Source organism: Rhodamnia argentea, chromosome 1, assembly GCF_020921035.1.
Source record: "Rhodamnia argentea isolate NSW1041297 chromosome 1, ASM2092103v1, whole genome shotgun sequence".
NCBI classification, from domain to species: domain Eukaryota; kingdom Viridiplantae; phylum Streptophyta; class Magnoliopsida; order Myrtales; family Myrtaceae; genus Rhodamnia; species Rhodamnia argentea.
Window position 1 is genome coordinate 3,183,232 of NC_063150.1, and position 19,527 is coordinate 3,202,758.

At 36.2% G+C, this 19,527-nt stretch overlaps 1 protein-coding gene across 1 annotated transcript; it reads right to left on the reverse strand.

Moving 5' to 3' along the window:
- Window positions 1-2,090: 2,090 nt before the first annotated feature.
- On the reverse strand, window positions 2,091-7,125 carry LOC115748712 (protein SIEVE ELEMENT OCCLUSION B-like). Its single transcript, XM_030685302.2, has 7 exons — window positions 6,806-7,125; window positions 4,799-4,888; window positions 4,232-4,665; window positions 3,997-4,091; window positions 3,784-3,914; window positions 3,099-3,575; window positions 2,091-2,902 (listed from the first exon to the last, which is right to left on the reverse strand). Exons 1-7 carry the CDS (start codon window positions 7,031-7,033, stop codon window positions 2,360-2,362), a joined length of 1,998 nt encoding a protein of 665 aa, XP_030541162.1. The 5' UTR covers window positions 7,034-7,125; the 3' UTR covers window positions 2,091-2,359.
- Between the last annotated feature and the right edge of the window lie 12,402 nt (window positions 7,126-19,527).

Sequence of the window (19,527 nt, forward strand, 5' to 3'; positions counted from 1 at the left end):
TCAATATTTTCTGTTAACCAAATAGGACGGAGTTAATGAAAAAACTTGATTTTATAATTTGACAAATTTTAGGACTATCAGAGCAATTATCCCTAAATGTTAAGGTGCTTATCCATTTTATATTTTTATTTAAGATGATGTATTGTCACTATATGGATGCAAGAAGAGCGAACAGAAAGGACACCAAAACATTTTTTAAAGCGAAATGCACCAATTCTCACTACTTAAAAATAAGAGGACAAATCTATTGTTGCCCCGTACATAGGCAACTACACACTGGTGGACTGACCAAGCCAGTCTGCGCAACAGTCGTTTGGGGTTGGACCAGAAGAATGATCTTCCATCATGATCACTAATGTGCACCATGGCACCAGTCGAACTTGACAATATTCCGTTCGAGAATTTTTTTTTTTTTTTGGTAAAGCCGTTCGAGAAAATTTGATTGCTGAAGACACAAACAATAGTTTGGAGTCTGTTATACTTTGATGCGTGATGATGGTTACTATTTTTAAAATATTATTTATCCCCATTATTGCTCCTATTGGGTTTAAAACAAATAGAGAAAATTATCCAAAAAGTCATATTGCACTTTTGTCAAATTTTTCTTACCATTATTTTGGTGCTTACTTCAAATCATATAATGATTTGTTTAACTTGCAAACCTTAGTCTCTTCTCCAAGCAGAATAAAAGTTTCTGGTTGTTCCATGTACACGTCATCTTCTAATTGACCATTTAGAAAAGCTATTTATAATCCATTTGATTAACATGCAAGTATCGATCCCAAAGCTAACAAAACTTTAATGAATGTTATTCGAGCAACCTGTGCATATGTATCAAAATAGTCTTTTCTTTTCTTTTTTCTTATAATCATTTGCCGCCAAACTTGCTTTAAAGGTTTGTAATGTACCATCAGGGTTATTCTTTCTTCTAAATACCCATTTACAACCTATTGATTTTGATCTAGGAGGCAAGTCAACTAATGTCCGTGTATTGTTAGTAATAATTAAATCCATTTCATCATTTATTGCTTCTTTCCAAAATAATGCATTTCTATATGACATTGCCTTACTGAACCTATTGGATCTTCATCCAAGTAACATAGGGAATTTATTCGCAACATTTTCCATATCTTCTTCAACTAGGACAGTTACAAAATTAGAAACAAATTATTTCGTTTCCTTCACCTTTTGACTTCTTCTCGTCTCATTTTGAGAATCAGACAATTTTGTTTTACGTTTGATGCTTTGTTTCTTTATTTTCTGATTTTAGGGATTATCTTAGGACATTTCCACAATTTTTTTTTATATTTACAAGATACCATATTAGACTAGATTAGATTATACATAATTTTGAAGATTTTCCTACTTTACTTCTGACTAGTGGTTTTTGAATTTGAATTTTCTGTTTAGGAATTTCAATATAAATGGCTATATGCTCTTCTCCAATTTCTTCTTTTGATTTGACTTGATTTCTTATCATGTCTTTTTTTAGATCCCAGTCGGCTCTTAATTTGTAACATTTATATCCAAAACACATTGAGTTAGAAGAGATATTTCTTTCTGTGCTTTCGAGCATCGCATCGGGCGTGATATTGCGAGTTACGACCTGCATTTATCCCTTTTCATTGCATCTATCAGGCAGGGTGATAGCATGTTATCCAAAGGATGGAGTTTGAGTTATTGAAGAAGAGTTGTAGTCCAGTTGTACAATTTGAACAATTCAATATGTCCTTGGTGAGAGAGTTTCCACGCTCCTCTTGCTCGATCACATGTTCTTTTATATCGTTTTTCGATGGCTCACTGTTTCTTCATCTCAGTCCAATCAAACACTAATCTTGCTGTTTATATCGACGACATAGTTCGTATATAGTTCCTTTGGGTCGTTCACTTGCTGCATGTATAGGCTGCTATGAGTATCAATTAGATATTGCGTGGGCACAATCCTCACCTAGTTATTCTCTCTTGTCTTCGATTTTTTGTTTTGGGGATTTCTTGTTGACGCCAATTGCTCAAAGGTTTGATAGTCCGTAAAAATTTGTACGCGCTCTAAAAGTTCAAGTTGTTAAATAATAGTGCGGTTGATTATTCAAATGTTAAGCTTTGCTAATCTATTTTCTATGTTTGCTCTCGGACGGAGAATGAGAAAGAAGACCAAAGCAATTCCAAAACGAAACTACGTGCTCAAACGAAGTACTTGTAGTTGTACATGCCAAGTTAGATAATGATTGCCCTAAACGTAGGCTACTAAGAAACTCAAAGGACTCAGCAAGCAGCCCTTTTATTCATGGCCTGGCCTATAGGGTACTCATATAGCACCTTTATTATGGACATGGACCAGTAGAGAGACGACATAGGTTCGCTAATGTGCTCCATGGCAACACTCGAACTTGACAATGTTCTTCATCATGCGAGGGCAAACCGGACACTTCACGTCCTCCGGGAGGTAGCCCACCATGTTTGGAATGTAGAAGTGGTGGCACCTCGGAAGGACAAAGTCCCGGTCGCGGTGCTCCTTGAAGGCCATGTGGAACGGCTTCTCGTTCCCTTTGACCTGCTTCTTCCAATTGGTCTCGTATTGGGACAATACCCTCGTGACATCGACTATCGAGTCGTTGCTCACCACCTGCGACCCCCTCGTGAGGATCGCGAACCCGCCGTCTTTCTTGAAGTTGGTGTAGAGGCTGAGGATGTCTTGCATGAGGGGTTCGTGCACGTCCGCTTTGGTCTGCAATTTCGAGTGCATACAGCTCTCGAGGCGGCTCCAGAAGAGCTGATTCTTGGTGACATTGTAGGCGACGAGGGGGATGCCATCTTCGATGATCTTCTTCACTGGCTCCTCAATTTCCTGGATTGCCTTGGTGACTTCAGCTCCATAAAGGAGGATGTACTTCTGAGATTTGATCTGATCAATGATAAGATGAGTAGGTATATGTTAGTAGGAACCAGAAACAATAGTAATGTGAAATGGTCTGCTTACTTCTCAATTTTTATTCAGTAAATCTCTCAATTGATTCCAAATTTAAATTGAAATAATTCTAACCCTCCATAAATTAATTAAGATCGTTTTCTAAATTAACTGAGACCACAATTATTCTTACAGCTTCATTTATCTTAGGAATGACCATGTCAGTCACCAAGAGCTCAAACCAGCTGATGCCAGGCTTGCTCCATAGGCTTGCTCCTACTGAATCAGTGAAAGGGAAAGCATCCCCTCCCCAAAGCCTAATCATGCTCATGGCATTCTTGTTTGAGACTCTTCCTTGCGGATCCAACACAGTCACAATGGTCTCTTGCCTAAAGTGCCACTTCTCCTTGATGATCTTGATGGCCACCTTGTTGATAAGTGCCAGGGAGTGCACCGAGTACCACGGCATTTGCGACTGTAGGTTCTTGAACTGGTCGATCACATCCTCGCCTTCTTGCTCAATGATCGGGACCCAAACAATCTCGTGGCGTTCTTCGTGGAACTTGCACTCACTGTAGATTTTGAGGAGGGTGGAAAGGTCGTGACAGGTCAATTTCAGGTCGGAAATCAGCAGCATCACATTCTTCCTCCGCAGTGACTCAACCATATCCTGTATGTTGCGTAACGAGAAACAAGGATCAACGTTTCGCTCCTTTGGCCACTGCCACTGAAGTCGACAAGACAAATTCGCTAGCACCAGTGCCACTTAGGTGAAAAGAAATTTTATGTTTCGATTTCAACAAATCAGTTGAAACAAATTTTGGCCAAATATTAAAAAGCATAAAGTGTTGTGGAATTAGGGAGTTAGAAGATTGAACCGTGGTCTTCTTTGAGCCAATGTAGAGTGGTTGAGGCTGGTCCTTGATGTAAAGCAAGGCCTTGATGAGCTCCACATTATCAGTTGGGGCATTGAACAGTCGCTGCAGCCTCTGATGCTCTCTAATTTCCTCTGCATTCAAATTGAAGCTGATGAGAACGTTAGTCTAATATTCAAAGCTTAATTATCACAAACAGATGAAATTAACTTTTACCCTTTTTATGCTTGTAATCTTCAAAATGTCTCCTGATAGTGTGGTGGATCATGTTCACTTCCCGAGCAAAGGCTGGGAGTTCTTTTCCCTTATAGCTGAAAATAAAGGAAGTCCTCTTTAATGAAAAAGGAAAAAAAGAAAAAGCTCTCCTTTGAAATTCGAGTTTCTGGAAATGATTTAAGATGATTCATTATAAGAAAAGGCAGTAAAGAAAGGGATCATTAGTGAATCGCACTCATCGGCATGACTGATGAGGCTGGTGAACTGAATCGAGCAAGCGAGGACACTGATGATGATCTGACAAACACTGCTCGGAATGTCGATTGCCGTGGACAGCTCGGGAACATCTTTGCTGTCGTGCTCGAACTCCACGATGCACTCGGTCATGTCCAGCGTGGTCTTGATCATTTCATTCAGGACTCCATACACTTGGATCTTCTGCACGTCCGAGGGCTTGGTGATTGCAGGTAACCCCTTCAGTATGGCCATCGACTCCGCAAGCTTGTCCGATGGTTGAATCTGAGCAAACCGCCAAAAGTCGCCATAGAATAGGGCAAGCGACGAAAGGGTAATCACAGCCTTATTGACCCATGAGTAGCTCGATAGTTCGTGAAAGATCGAGATCATCGTCTCTCGCACAGTTTTGGTGTCCAATGCCTTGCATGTGATCTGATAGCATGACGTTGATAATGTTAATACACGGGATTAATTATTACCAAGCTCTTAAACAGTAAAATGGCCAAAACAAAAGCCATCCTTCACTTGACGAAAAAGAATTATTAGAAGGGACATGACAACATACCTCACAAGCCACTTCGTTGATTGCTGCTAGAGGTGGATTGAAGCCTTCTTTTGGCGGCTTGAGTGCAGGGCTTCCAGATCTTTGAGTGCCCTACGGTGTTGTGATGATAAGAAAAAATTCTTGGTTTTTAACTGCTAAACTAAACAAATCCACAGTTCTCCCATGAAAAACGCTTTACGCACAGATATATATGATCATAATTTATTTTTTGAGGCTCTATTCGTTCTGCGGGAAACAACATCTAAGAAAATGTTTTTTGAATTTTTTGGTGCTCAGTTTACAGAAAATAAACTAGTGAAAACATTTCCCTTTAGTGAAAGAAATGCGTTCAAAAGCGAAGAAAATAATTTTCTCTTTTTGAAAAAAGTAATTCATCTTTCCTCCTCTTTCCTCGATACACTCCTTTACATTCCTTTCGTTTTATTTTTATACTTCTTTTTTTATTTTTATTTTTTTATTTTCCTTTCACCTTCTTCCTCCTCCTTCCTTCGCCAGCCGCGGGCCTCGAACGATCGGCCATGGCAAGAGTCGGTGAGCTAGGGTCTCTCCAATCCCGGGCTCAGAGCTTGCTAGATCTACACGAGCTCGGCCGAGGCATGTGAGCTCGACCTCACCAGAGGCGAGGCTGGAGCTCGCTTGTGGCTAGTTATCGTGGCTAGCAACCAACCAAAGAAGAAGGAAAAACAAATTAAAATATTAAAAATTTGAATTTTTTTTATAAAAATAAAAAAAAAAAGTATAAAAAAAAATTATTAACAGAGGAAAATCAAATCCAATTTTCCATACCAAACTACATAAAATATTTTCTGAGTTTTTTCAGATTTTAGCCGAAGATAAGAAAATGTTGTCATTTTCCAAAAATAACTTCCTGGAAAACATTTTCCAGAAACAATACATTTTTCAAGAAACAAATGGAGCCTAAAACATTGTTAGTTTTTATTCAACAATTGTTTCGCAAAAAAACCATAGAAGTTTATAGATGCAGTTGTTTTGCAAAAAATCATATATATTTTTTTCAAACATTCATGTTAGGAATGATTATTTGTATCACTTACACTAATCGATCAAAATAATTTATTCTTAATCATTTTTTATCACAAAGATAATTTTGTTTTATTCGTTTCTGTAAGAGTTATAATATGATTGTCCAAACCCTGCGGAACGAGAGAAAAAATGTTTGTGTTGTTGACTTTTGGATGAACAGATAATCTCACGATTAGATCAATACAAACCCCGCAAAAAATTGACTGCCGGTGGATTGCTCCATGACTAGGAGAACAAATATTGTTTAGTTTTACCTCTTGCAGATTCTCTAGCAATCCGTCCTTTTGCAACATAGTACAGAGAAATGGAAGAGCGGATGCCCAAAAAATGAATTGGTAACGGTTATTTTCTTTTAACCCCTCCAGTAATTCTAATTATCAAAATGGACTCGTCATACTTGGACCCTTTAAACAATTCTAACTTGAAAAGGCAAAAAGTAAGTCGGAAAGGTGAAGCGGGGTGGACAACTAATGTGCTTTTGTATCCAAGCTCTCAATAATGCTTGTTGTTGCAGTGCACGGATAATTTTTTTTTATCAGATCACTTGCTTTTATCTCTTTCTTTTCATATGGGCCATGCAAAAACAAAAGTAAGCAGAAAAGTAAGCTTGATAAATTGTGTAGTCTCCATCACATGTGCCAGTGACTGTGTTAGTTCAATAATATGCTTCTAGGTCCACCATTGTTGAGGACATTTGAGCTGAACGTTTTGCCATGTGTACTTTTTTTTTACCGGACACGATAAAGAAAGATTGGATAAAGATATAATATAATTCAGTATCTTATACGGTATTTGATAAATGTCAAATATTGATATACGTTATCCCTCGATTTCAGATCCTGGGCTTGGTCAACCTCAAATTCGACGTCGAAGGCTCGACCTTCTAGGCGGAGCTCGGGCTCGAAGGCGACAAGCTACCAAGTGGGAAATCAGATAACATAATGGCATTATGTCAATTTTTACCTTAGGGTTGACGACGGAGTCGGCAATCGTGGTAGTTCCACGGAGGGTGTTTTCGACGAGAAGGAAGAGAGACTGGACGTCGATGTCTCCTTCGTCGGGAGCGTGAGTGTCCACCATCTCCTTCATGAACTTCTTGTCGTCGAAAATGGCAAGCAGGTTGTTCACCATGCTCTGGTCGACCTTGCTTCTCTCCCCTCGAAAAATTTGGCCAAGGGTCCTGCTCGCCATTTTCTTGAATCCCAAAGGAAGAAGCAAGAGAAGAGAGAGTCAAACTGGAGAAGGAAGGGTGCGGAGGTGGTGTGGTGAGGGCAAGAAGTTAACATGCCTGCTCTATTTATTGCCGTGGATGCAAGGAAAGAGACGAGATACAAAAGATTATGTTTGGGAAAAAATGTTTTTAGATAAAGAACTATCCAGAAGACATTGACCAATATCCACAAATCTCCAGACATTATTATAAGGTTTCTTTATATCAGTTGGAATTAATTCCGTTCGACTTGACCGATCACGGTGCCAATATTGTGTGGTGTGCCTCTTATTACCATCTCTATATGAAAAAAAGAAGAAGTAATTCTTTTGTCTAAAATCTGCAATCCATGATAAAATAATCTCAAGGCATATGATTGTTAAAATGTAGTTTTTCCATTTGTGAAGTAATTCTTTTTGTGGGTGGCAACAACGTAATTAGATAAGGGAGGATTCCAAATAAGGGCATAAAGTGACATCACTTCTCAAATAATGACCTGAAATGTACATTGTTTCAATTAAGAGCTTGAAGTGGCCATGACAATCTCAAATAAGAGGCAAACCTTTCGACTAGTAAGGGTATTATCGCACTTTACTTTTATATTTTTTTTTTGTTCTTTTTTTATTTATTTCCTTTTTGCCAATGGCCGATCTTGAGAAATGACCAGCCATCGGCAATGCCCGGAGATGGCTAGGCGAGGGCAACCTCAAAGCAGGTGACAAGGCCGCATCACACTATGGAAGCTAGCTATGCCCAAAGTCGTTACCTTAACCGCAAGCCTTGAAGCCACAGGTGAGGGCCAACCCTCGCGTAGGCAAGGGTCACCCTCGCTCGACCCAAGCAAGGTCGGCCCTTGCTAGATCCGGGTGAGGGCCACCACACCTAGTTGCAGCAGACAAGGTCTACCAGTCTTGGTGAGGGTGGCCATGATGGCCATTGGGCCCTCGTCGGCTGCAATAAAGAAAAAAAAATGATAAAAAAGAAAAGAAATAAAGAAATAAATGATTAAAATATCTTTAGACGAAAATCCCCTTGACTAGTCATGATATTTACTAGCAGGTGAGCGAGACCCTTATCCGAAACCGTCACGATCACTTAAGGCCCTTATTTGATACTACTATAGCCACTTCGGATCCTTATTTAAGAAAATAAGCATTTCATATAGTTATTTGGAGTTTTCTCGTTAGATAATTTGATATTGGTTGCAATAAAAAAAAATTGGGCAAGGTGCATTAGAAATATATTGCCAAACTTATATCCGTTCGAAATAAGAAAATTTCTGATGGTAAAAAATAAAAATAAGTTATTGAATTATAGATTATCCAATTAAATGATAACATCAAAACTTTCAATTTAAAGTTATGATTTTTCACAGTTAGAGTACATGTAATTTCATTGCAATTTTATTAAGTGAATAAATTTTCATTTTACTTTACACTAATTTAGATATCACGATAAAATAAGCTACCCAAGGAATTTATACTACTTCAAAATTGGATGAACGTATAAAAAAATCTTTTGTTATTTTTATGGTGTAAGTGGTTGATGCTTAAATTAGAAATGCGCAAGTCTTTTTATTATGATTTGTTGCTCGAATATATGTCATAAACAAGGATATATCACCAATTTTCCTATAAAAAATATTGCTATAAATTTTCACCTACATTGGCACACCACACACACAAGGCGCAAGGTGTTAGCGAGATGAATTCTCCTGCGACGAGGCAGGGACCGTGATCCTCGCCCCGTACTACACCCCTCTCTATCAAACATTAGTCCAAAAGATTTTTAATTTCCGATATATAGAATATTTTTAGTATGTTAATTTCAAAACTATCCGAGAACTGTAGTGTTAACATGCTCTAACGAAATTTCATGTACTCAAATTTTGTATGCTGTAATAATTCGATATACCAATGGATTTATTAGAATCCATAAATGCTGAATATTGGAAATAATAATACTATTTGTTATTTAATTTAAAGAGAAGGAAATTAATTTACATTTAAAATACTATATTCGTAGAAGTATGCTTACCATTATTATTGTTTCCTAAAGGTACTTCTTGATTTTTAGTTGCTTATGAATAACACGAATAATCCACTAAAATAATTCAACGTGTACTTTGGAGCAATGGATGAAGAAAAAGCAATTTATGACCAAACTCGCTATCTCTTAACTTTTACTTACTGCATATGAGAATTTATTGCACACACATGAATCTGAATATAGTGCCATTCATGTTCGGATTCTGACTTGGTTATGAATTCGATAGTTTAAATTTTGCACTTATTTGTCAAGTTTGTTAAAATTATCTATGCACTCCCCTCTAGTTAATAATGCTAGTTAGAATACTGAGATCCCTGTTTATTAGGTAAATATTGTCATTGTTATGTTATTATTGAGTCTACAACTACAACTTTGTGTATGCTTACTTTTAGATTTATTATCCCATGTTTGTACATAATACTCATATTATTAATTAGCATTTCTCTAGTGGCGGAAAAGTAGTTTTTAGTAATGCGAGATATTTTCATACGGTAATAATTCCTAGTAATCATTGTGAAGCCCTACCAGCTTTTATATGTTACGGGAGGGAATATAGAAAGAGAAAGTTACCTTAAACTTCTTTTTATGACATAAAAACTCTCAAATTTGTATTTGTGCAACACATTTACCCTCCATCAAAATTTCTTCAATGAACCAAACAGTATTGACATCGCACTCTTGTGGTTTAAGAAAAATAAAAATGATATTGTTTTGGCTAGAATATTATTTGACGATATATTAACAGAGAGTAAATATGTCATATGAGTATAAATTTATAATTTTTGACGTTACAAAAAAAAAATAGGGTTAATATGCTACCGTGAGCATAATTTGAATTTCTCATGTCACAAAAAAGTTATTGACAAAAAAAAAGTCACAAAAAATTTTAAAATAAATATGTGGCAGTGATTATATTTTGTGATTTTTTTTCAAATAAAAAAGAGATTGGTTGAGAAAATGGAGGACGTGATTCACGTTTGTGATACGAAATCTTAGAAAAAAAAAAAGGTTATCAAACTCAGATCCATTCTAACCTATGCGTGCGCAAAACTTTAAAAAAAAAAAAGTTACAAAAGGTTATCGATGTATACTCAATAAATATTTTATCCATTCCAAGTTGCCTTTCAAAGAGGGAAGATAACCACTTTGTCCAATCTCAAAGTATGTGCTGAGTACTAATCCACAACACCAAGATCAATTTTTTTTTTTTTAATTCGGTTTCCACCCACAAATCTGCTAGAATATACTTTTAGGTACCACTGCATACAGTCTTTGCTTTTTTCTTTCGAAAAGATCTCTTGGGGAGAAGCTCGAATCTAGCAGGAGTTTTTGCTTATTGGGTTTCAGATCACGCAGTGTTTTGATTTGTTATGATTGCTTTTCTTCGCCATGAAGGAATTCTTTGAGGTTGAATTGGGGACGAAGAAGATGGAAGTAAAAAAAGGAAAAAAAAAAAAGAAAAAATAGACGAAAGAATAAAGACGATTGGGAATGACGCATGGAGAATAGATACACGTGAAATGACGCATCAAGTCTTCAAGGGAATCATTAGACAGAAACTTCACAAATCAGACTTGAGTACTAACTAAAAAGTATTGTTTTTCTATGAGATAAAAAAAAAAATTGTTTGGGTCAGAATCGAAACTCAACCTCAAATTGATGTTCTCTTAAAGGAATTAAAAGGGAAATTGTTCAAAAAATCGAAATGAAGTGTTCACATAAGTAAGACTCTTGAAATCAACGCATGATAAAGACTCATAAAACTAAGAATTAGGACGCTTAACAATTAGGACCGAATGCATTTAACTAAGATTTGATGCATTGTAACTTGACTTGGTCCTCCAAATTTGCACACCCTTGACCATCCAAATTCGTACACCCGTCTAGGCGGACGAAGAGGTACCTCGAAAGATCATCAAACAACAAAACCAAAACAACCTTAAGTAGCTTTGTGGTCGACATCAAACTTGTAAATCGACATCTAGGTAGTCGATTGGCAATCATGAAATCGATAGCTAGTCTTGCGAGTCCATAACTAGCATGTGGAATTGACATCTACAGATTTGAATCCATCAAACCAGATTGTTGCTAAAATTGACCTTTGCTTGCAAAAGTAGGGATTAGGTTGGATCAATCAACAAAATTTGCATTGAGTTTGAGAGTTGATAGATGGAATTGGATGGCTCCCGCATCAGTAAATATAATACAATTATTGGAAATTAACACATACTCAATTTACTAATTCCGATGAAAATTATTACTTTAAAAGTGAATTACATCTTATAGAGCAAATCACTACTTTCAATTGCTTCCTATAAGGTAATTACTTTGTCTCACGAAGTGTTACTATTTTGAAGGTAAATTACTCCGTTAGAGGATTGGAGCTAAAAGAAATTTCTCCCCAAGAAAGATACTGATCCGTAAGGGTGCGTATGGTAACACTTCCCGAAGTGGATTTATGCTCCAAAAGTGCTTCTAGAGCAGAATTTCATTTGGTAATGTAACTTCCAAAACATAAATCCGTTTGGCAAAAAATTTTACCTCTGAAAAAAATTTATATTTCTGAAGTGAATTTTCACTTCTAAAGTTGTTTTTCCCCCAATTTTGAGAAGTTAAAAAAAAATTGCTTCTCAACTCAAGAAGCACTTCTCGCCTCTCCTTCTTTTCATTGCACCCTCACCCTCTTTTTGACCATGCCCACCTCCGCCGATCTCCTCCGCCGCTGCCCACCGTTGCTCCCAACCACCCCCCCTGCGGCCAACTACCAACCACCGCCCATCGTCGACCTCCACCGGTCGCCCCCCGCAACCACCACCGACCATCTCCCACTATCACCCACCAAAGACCTCCATTGGCCACCGCCCGCAACCACCGCCATTAGCTGCCAACAGCTGCCCACCGCCGACCTCCGCCGACAACCGCCAACCGCCGATCTTCACCGACCGCGACCACCCCCTCCCTCGGGTGCCATCGGCGAGACCACCGCTCACCTCCGACCGCCGCTGCCCCTTATCGCCAACCGTTGACCACTACGCCACCCGCCGACCTTTGCCGGCTGCTGCCACCGAGTTGCCTTCTCTAATCGTCGGAGTAAAAAATAAAAAATAAATATTTATTTTTTAAAACTTTTTAATAATAAAATTTATTTTTTAAATAAATTTAAAATGTTTGAAAATGAAGTAGAATTTTTTCAGCTGATGATAATAAATTTTCATAGAAGATTTTGTGTTAATAATGTTTCGGAACTATAAATTTTCAACCATTACCAAACGAGTTTCTTTGATCAGAAATCAACTACTGCTTCTGAGAAAAAGTAGAGAAATCAACTTCTGGCCAAAATTTGATTTATGAAGCAGAAGTGTTGCCATGCACGCCCTAAAGTTCTCCTAGAATCAAAATCACCACAAACATGAGCAAATTAAATGACCGGAAAGAAAGTGATTTGCAATAATACCCGCAATTATTTTGATTTGAATGAAGTCGTCGTGATCTCGATTGCACCTATAGCTAATACTTTCCCTTTTCACATATTAATTTAGCTATAAATTCGGTAACATGAAATTCCCATCACTTAGTAATTAAACAATGGAAATAGTAATGTGCCTTAAATTGCTGTGAGGGATAGCTTATAATTACAACTTGACCTCAATAATCATAGATTCCCTTTAAACGATGATTAGTGATCTACCAATATGATCACAAAGTTTCTTTCGAATTGGTAAACCAGTGGAGTCTATGCCTAATTAATAATCCTCGGTTGTCGCAAGTTCCTTTCATTAACTATAAAATTTATAGACTTACTCCAGTAAACTTGATTATATCTTAGTTATTTTCAAATTTTAACATGTAACCGGTTACAAGATTCAAGGTTAATTCGAGAGACGAGATTCTGTCCTTGAAATCGAATGGTCCTATTCTATCGATATTTCCCACACTGGCTACCGGAAATCGGATCATGCTCGATCGCCCGTATCACTTACAAAAATGATGAAAAGAAAATATTTTCATTATCCATTAGCAGATACATATCGGAAAATTACTCAAAAAGTTTTAGACCTATTGCGGTTTCGCCAATTTAATCTGAAACATTTTATTTTGTTAATCGAGTCCTAAACAATTTCACATTTTGCCAATTGAATCCATCCGGCCAATTTTGACAGGAAATCGCCAACATGGATGCCCTACGTGACACAACCGATGCTAAGATGGACAATTTTTAAAAATATTTTGATATTTTTGTTATATTTTTCCTTTCCTTTTTTGTCCTTTTTTCCTTCTCCTTTTTTTCTTCCATTCTTCCCTCCGGTAGCCTCGGGCGAGGGCTACCTTGATCGGCTTCCGGTGAGGGGCGTGGTGGTTGCCCTCGCTTGCACAGGTGCGGTAGCCCTTCGCTAGATCGGGCAAGGGCGGCTCTCGCTTGAGACCGGTGGATGGAAGAAGGCAAGGGAAAAAATAAAAATAAAAAATGAAGAAGAAAAGAGTAAAGGAAAATAGAAAAATAAGAAAAATAGAAAAGGAATAAAAAAAAAGCAAAAATATTAACACAATAATTTTTGTATTGTTCACGTCAATGCTACATAAGACCGTGGAGTTCACGTTAGCGATTTTCGATCAAAATTAATTAAATGGACTTAATTGGAGAAATATGAAAATGTTTAAGACTTAATTACAAAATCAAAATGTTTATAACTGAATTGACAAAACCACATTAGATTTAAGAATTTTTTAACACTTTTCTCTCGATAAAGGGAAGGTCGACTCCGATCATTCACTCATAGCTATACACACAGCTTTACTCCATTTCGGACAAGATCATGCTCGTATTGGTTTTTTGTAATTCTGTTGAAAATCAAACTTCAAATGCATCATCATAGTAATGCAATTTGAAAATCGATACTGTTGAATTCGGGTTCTTTTTATTGTTACTATTATTTAAAAAGCATCACCCAACATAACATCAAGCCACAAGCTTCTAAATTTTATTTTATTTTTTCTCTCAGTCCAGTTACAATTCAAAATCAGTTTAGGAGAATTTGATTTTTACTATATGCGCATTAACAGCTGTGATAAAGATCCGAAACATGTGCACCAAAAAGAAGATAACAACGGAAGGAATCTCGAAGAATCTCTGACGTGGCATTCATTAAGGTATTTGTCAGTTGGCAGCTCAACTGTCTTACCTGTCCTCGCTCAAAAAGACAACCACTTTCCGTTTGTTTTGACGGCCGTCGCTGTCCTCTACACTGCAGCTTTTCTTAACGGCGCTGTCGTTTTCCCGCTTTGACTGAACAGCCGGCGCCGGACGGCGCTTGCTTTCTCGTACACACGTGACTGATGCACCCCCCACGGACACCACTCCTTTGCCCTCGACTTCATGTGCACGACTCATTATTTTTGTCCGCAAAGGAAATACCCAAAAAGTACGGAGAAAATTAACTTATAATTTATTTTTGGTTACTTTATTCGATGTTCGAATATAAAATTCAACTTTTGATAACTAAGGTTGTATATGCACATGCACTCCTACTAGTAAAGAGATTGAGTGGGTGGGGATACTAATATCATAAGTTTCGAGTTCAACTCCTGCGCTTTGTAAAGAAGCAAATGAGAATTAGAGATATGATAGACAAATAATAATAATAATAATAAGGATTGAGCAAAATAGAGAAAAAAAAATTAGTCTCAGTACTCGTGGTACTCGCTAAAAAACTACCAACTCCAAAATTCAAAATGAAAAGTAATCCTCAAAGTACTCACACCACCTAATTAGGATTCCAGCGTAGCTCGAATCTAATTTGTGCATATGCACGGGACCTATTAAGTGTATTCTCTAATATATACTATTTTGTGTTGGAATTCCTTTCAAAAGTAGAAAAAAGCAACTTGCAATAAAGAACTTTAAGATAACAATACTAAGGAACATGTTGGACATACAAAAGATTCACTATGTACCTTGTTGCATGGGTCGTGAGTGGGAACTCCGCTTTTCCAAGTCATCTTGGATGGTGGATACGATTTTTAAGTTGAACTTCCAACTGATCCAGGTACTTGCGATTCTATGGATGAAGTCATCTATTATAGCTGCATGATGTATACTAGACTTTTATTTTGTAAATGTACAGATTGACACCTTTTATTCAATTTAAAATCTTAAATTGCAATCACCATGTCAACATTGCGAATTCATTTATAGTAATCAATAATTGTGCACACTCGATAAGATTTCTAATCCGTGCTACATAACTATCACTTAGGCTATGTTTGGTCGTCTGGATTTCTAGTCGGGATATGATTGGATAAGATAAGATATGAAATCCAGGAAGTTTGTCATATCCTATCCACTGTTTGGTAAATTACAATAATAAAGCCCGATATGTTCATATCTTATTCTGTTTATTATTTGGTACTTACGACATATCGACGTAAATGAATCAAAAAATGCACAAATGCATATAAGAATCTGTCATAATTCGTCACCAAATCTAGTAAGAGAGAGAAAACATAATCATTCACTTGCGATTGTGAAAAGTTTTGCCTCTTTCACTACTTTCGTTAAATTTTAACATGAACCACAAAACTACGGAGGAGAATTTATGCTTTCGTATATTTTTGACATGATCCGGAAAGCTAAGAAGGAAAAGTAGTTTCGACTTTCTTACAGTTTCCGTAGAATTTTTTGTGAACTAAAAAACTATAAAAGAGTTATGAAATTCCAACATGAACTAGAGATATAGAGGAGAATGAGATAATATATGCTAGTTCTCTTTAGAGATTTCATTGCCCTTCATTCTTCAATAATTAGAAAAATCATTTTCAAGTTTGAATATTTTCATGTGAAATATGGGTTCTTCAGCTTCATTTTTTACTTATTTTTTAATTTTAAATCCATTTTTATCATTATTTTTGTTCCCTTCCATCATTTCTCACCAAATTTTTTATTAAATGATAAACTATACTAATATACTTAAAATGTGTAATGATATAGATACTAGATGTTTATATGTATATACATATATATAAAGTAGAAATCAATGAATTAATAAATAAAGTTAGAATAAATAAGAACGAAAATTATATTTATGTTATTTTGAGTTTTTTAATATTATAATTAAAATATAATTTAAATTTAAGTATTAAATTAATTTTATTATTTAAGAAGTTTGTTATTCAAAAAATAAATTTTATATCGTGAATAGAAGAAACCCTATCCACCTTTATCCCACCTCCCCCATGAGATAATTTTATCTAGGTTATATCCCCCATATATCTCACTTTATCTTGTATTATGCAGGAACCAAACACAGAATACGATAACCAAACATAGCCTTAAGGTTAAGTCAAAAGCGAGAAATAAAAAAAAAATAAAGCAAAGTGCGGATTGAGGAGAAAATTGCCTAATTAAGATATTCTTGAGTACCAATATTCACCCTCCACTTTATTTTTTATTTTATTTTTTGAGATCATTTGGAAAATAAGAATCCACATAAATGTGATTTTGACAAAAAATATAAACATCATGAGAAGACTCAACAAAGCATCATCTTGTACTCATCTGTACTATTTCTTCCACTTATTTACAATAAAATACTGGATACAAAGAATAGTTTTAGGGTTGGGTGAAAAAAAAAATATTGACAAAAAAATTGGTCAAAAAAACAGAAAAAGTCATTGAGGTTTTCAAAGGAACGCATCATCTCATTACTATTCAACACACAATGACTTGGTGCCAACTCTAAAATCGGAGGTCTCTATACTGGCTTGCCTGCTCGGGGTTCTTTCTCTCTAGTTGTCAACTTTCACTGCATGTGTTCCATATATGACTCTTTGATTGATTGTTCTCTCTTGGCATGAAGTAGTAGGAAAGGAGAGCCGTAGCGTATGCGTTATTCGAGATTCCCAATTATTCCATTTCTTGATGTTAGCAATGTACATCGGTGAAATAGGTAATACATAGTATTAGAAATATATCCAATGCTTCCCCGCAGAAAAGCAAACTATTTGAATACGGTTATTTTGATTTTTATGTTTAGGCTATTTTCTAAAAATAATAAGGATAGCACCATAAAATTAACTTGAGAGACATAGTAAACCAACCCATTCCCTAAAATCTCAAAATAGATAGTAGATGTACCTGTTTTGTGATTGAAGAAAGGGCCCACCTGCAATTGCAATTCTAATTTGGTTTTTGATGTATTAGAGAAAATGACATCATAAGTGTTATAATTTTCATATCACATCCAATTGAGCGCCATAATTTTTTTTAATCTCTTGAGTGGCATATTTTGATACGACTCTCTTTTGAGTGACATAACTTTTTTTCCTGATTATTTTAGTGCCAAATAATTTTTCAATCGATCACTTAAGTATTAAAACTTTTTAAATCGTTCACCACAAGTGCGATGCCACGTCGGATTTTCAACACTTGAGTGAAGGTTTTTAAAAAAGTTTTGGTACTCATCTGAATGATTGAAAGTTATAGCACTCAAATAAACTTTTATAAAAGTTATGACACTCGAGTAGTCGAAAAAAAAGTTATAAAACTCAAGTGAATGTCGTACGAAAGTTACGATATTCATAGTGTCCTTATCCCTAACGTATCATAATAAAAGTTTCACATCCGCTAAATGTTGGTTTAGAGTCATAATTGCTGTCTATTATGTGGCCAGCAAGACTTAAGGAAGGGATTAGCAAACCCTTGTGAAGACGTTCTTTCCTACAAAAGTTAGCTTGCAAGCCTTACATATATTGACCTCACAAACTTGTGAACCACTAATAAATGGAATGATACACTCATGAATCCTTCACTCACCAAAAGAAAATTTTCCTTGTAGTGGTACATTAGAAAAAATAAAAATGGAAAAGTGGGAGTAGGTAACAAGAATAAAGCAATTGACCAAAAATAATATTAATCAAAGCCCTAGCACTAAGTCAATGCTCTGGCTACTCTCCCTCCTATACATCCCTCAAAACCTTAATTACATCTATTTTTATGGAAGGTTCAATTGACAAGTGCCATGTCCTGCCCTGATCTTAAAGTGGGGTAGTTTCAGTTTTCTCAAAATACCAAAAACACTCATCAATACACTTTGAGAACTTTTCTTAAAGAAACTACATTTCAAGAAAGTTCTCTGCCTTGAACAAGGGTTTATTTCCACAAAAACAAAAGCAATTAATGAGCCTTGACAAATTTCATAAGACTCCCCTTTTGAAGGTACACTTTAGACTCAAACATCTCTCCAATATAATGCATTACGTAAAAGGCGCGTCAATACCCAAATGAACGGTCTAAATATGGAATTTCATGTATCCAATGGCGTGACAAATTGAATCCGCACCCCGCAAGGGCCATGACTAATCCGTACTCACAAATCCATTCCTTAACTACTAATCCACCTCCACTGACCCAACAAACAAACAAAAAAAGACTTCGCATCTTCCGCTTGAGATGTAAATTCGCAATTTCTTATTGAAAATGGAGAAAAAAATTGAAATGACAGCGTGGGAAAAGGAATTATAGAGCCAAAAGAAGGAGGAGGAGGAGGAAGAACAGCGACGAGGAGGCAAGTGGAGATCTTTGGACATCCTCTGATTTTTCTAATGAAAGGACAATGGAGAATGGAGGCAAACCGAGGGTTTCCTTGTTTGAAAAGCAACTTCTCAAACTCAATATCGGACTGAGTTGATTGCCTCATCTGATGCTTTCCCTGTTTCCGTAAAATCAGTACGAATCCTTCCCGCCGAAAGAGAGGGGATTACGACGTCACCCCCTCATCTTTTTGACCATAGTGCCAAAGCACTTGCATGTGCTTTTCTATTCATATTTATGATTTTTTTTAATATAAGTACATAAAAAATATGCGCTTTAGCACAACAATTTTTAATATGTGTAATCAACTTCTAAAATTTATCACGAAAGTATAATCAAATTTTGAAATTCTCGAAAAAAGACAATCAAATCTTAAAACTTATCAAATTGATCTAATCAAGTGATTCCGTTGATTGTCCTTTTTGAAAGTTTCAGGATTTTATTGGACTTTTGTGATAAATTTTAGGATTTAATTTCCATTTTCGAAATTTTTAGAATTTAATTACATTTTTGTAATAAGGTTTAGGTCTTCTAATGCACTTATCCCCCATTTCTTTTTACCCAAACATCCATGGTCTTTTGAAGTGTCATTACACGGATGTCCAAGTATCTCATCTTTCACATCGAAACGTGTCGAAGCTCATATCGATTTTTGCTTGAGCGATGTTTATGTCGTGCTGAATCAAGAATTTCTCTCGCTGAATTGGTGCTTTCGAGTCGCACCCTTGTCTCGTATCGAGAAATCGACATTTCGATCCCAAATGCCCGAATTTATCTTACATGATCCGGAAATATACCAATGCTGTGAGAACAAACGATTTCAAACTAAAGTTTATGTAC

Excerpts from the sequence above, each read along its gene's own strand:
- LOC115748712 (XM_030685302.2), bottom strand. The coding sequence starts at position 7,033 with ATGGCGAGCAGGACCCTTGGCCAAATTTTTCGAGGGGAGAGAAGCAAG. Across the intron at positions 4,092-4,231 it reads CTCATCAGTCATGCCGATGA|CTATAAGGGAAAAGAACTCC; the intron begins GTGCGATTCACT and ends CTTTATTTTCAG. Across the intron at positions 3,576-3,783 it reads TTGGCTCAAAGAAGACCACG|GATATGGTTGAGTCACTGCG; the intron begins GTTCAATCTTCT and ends CGCAACATACAG.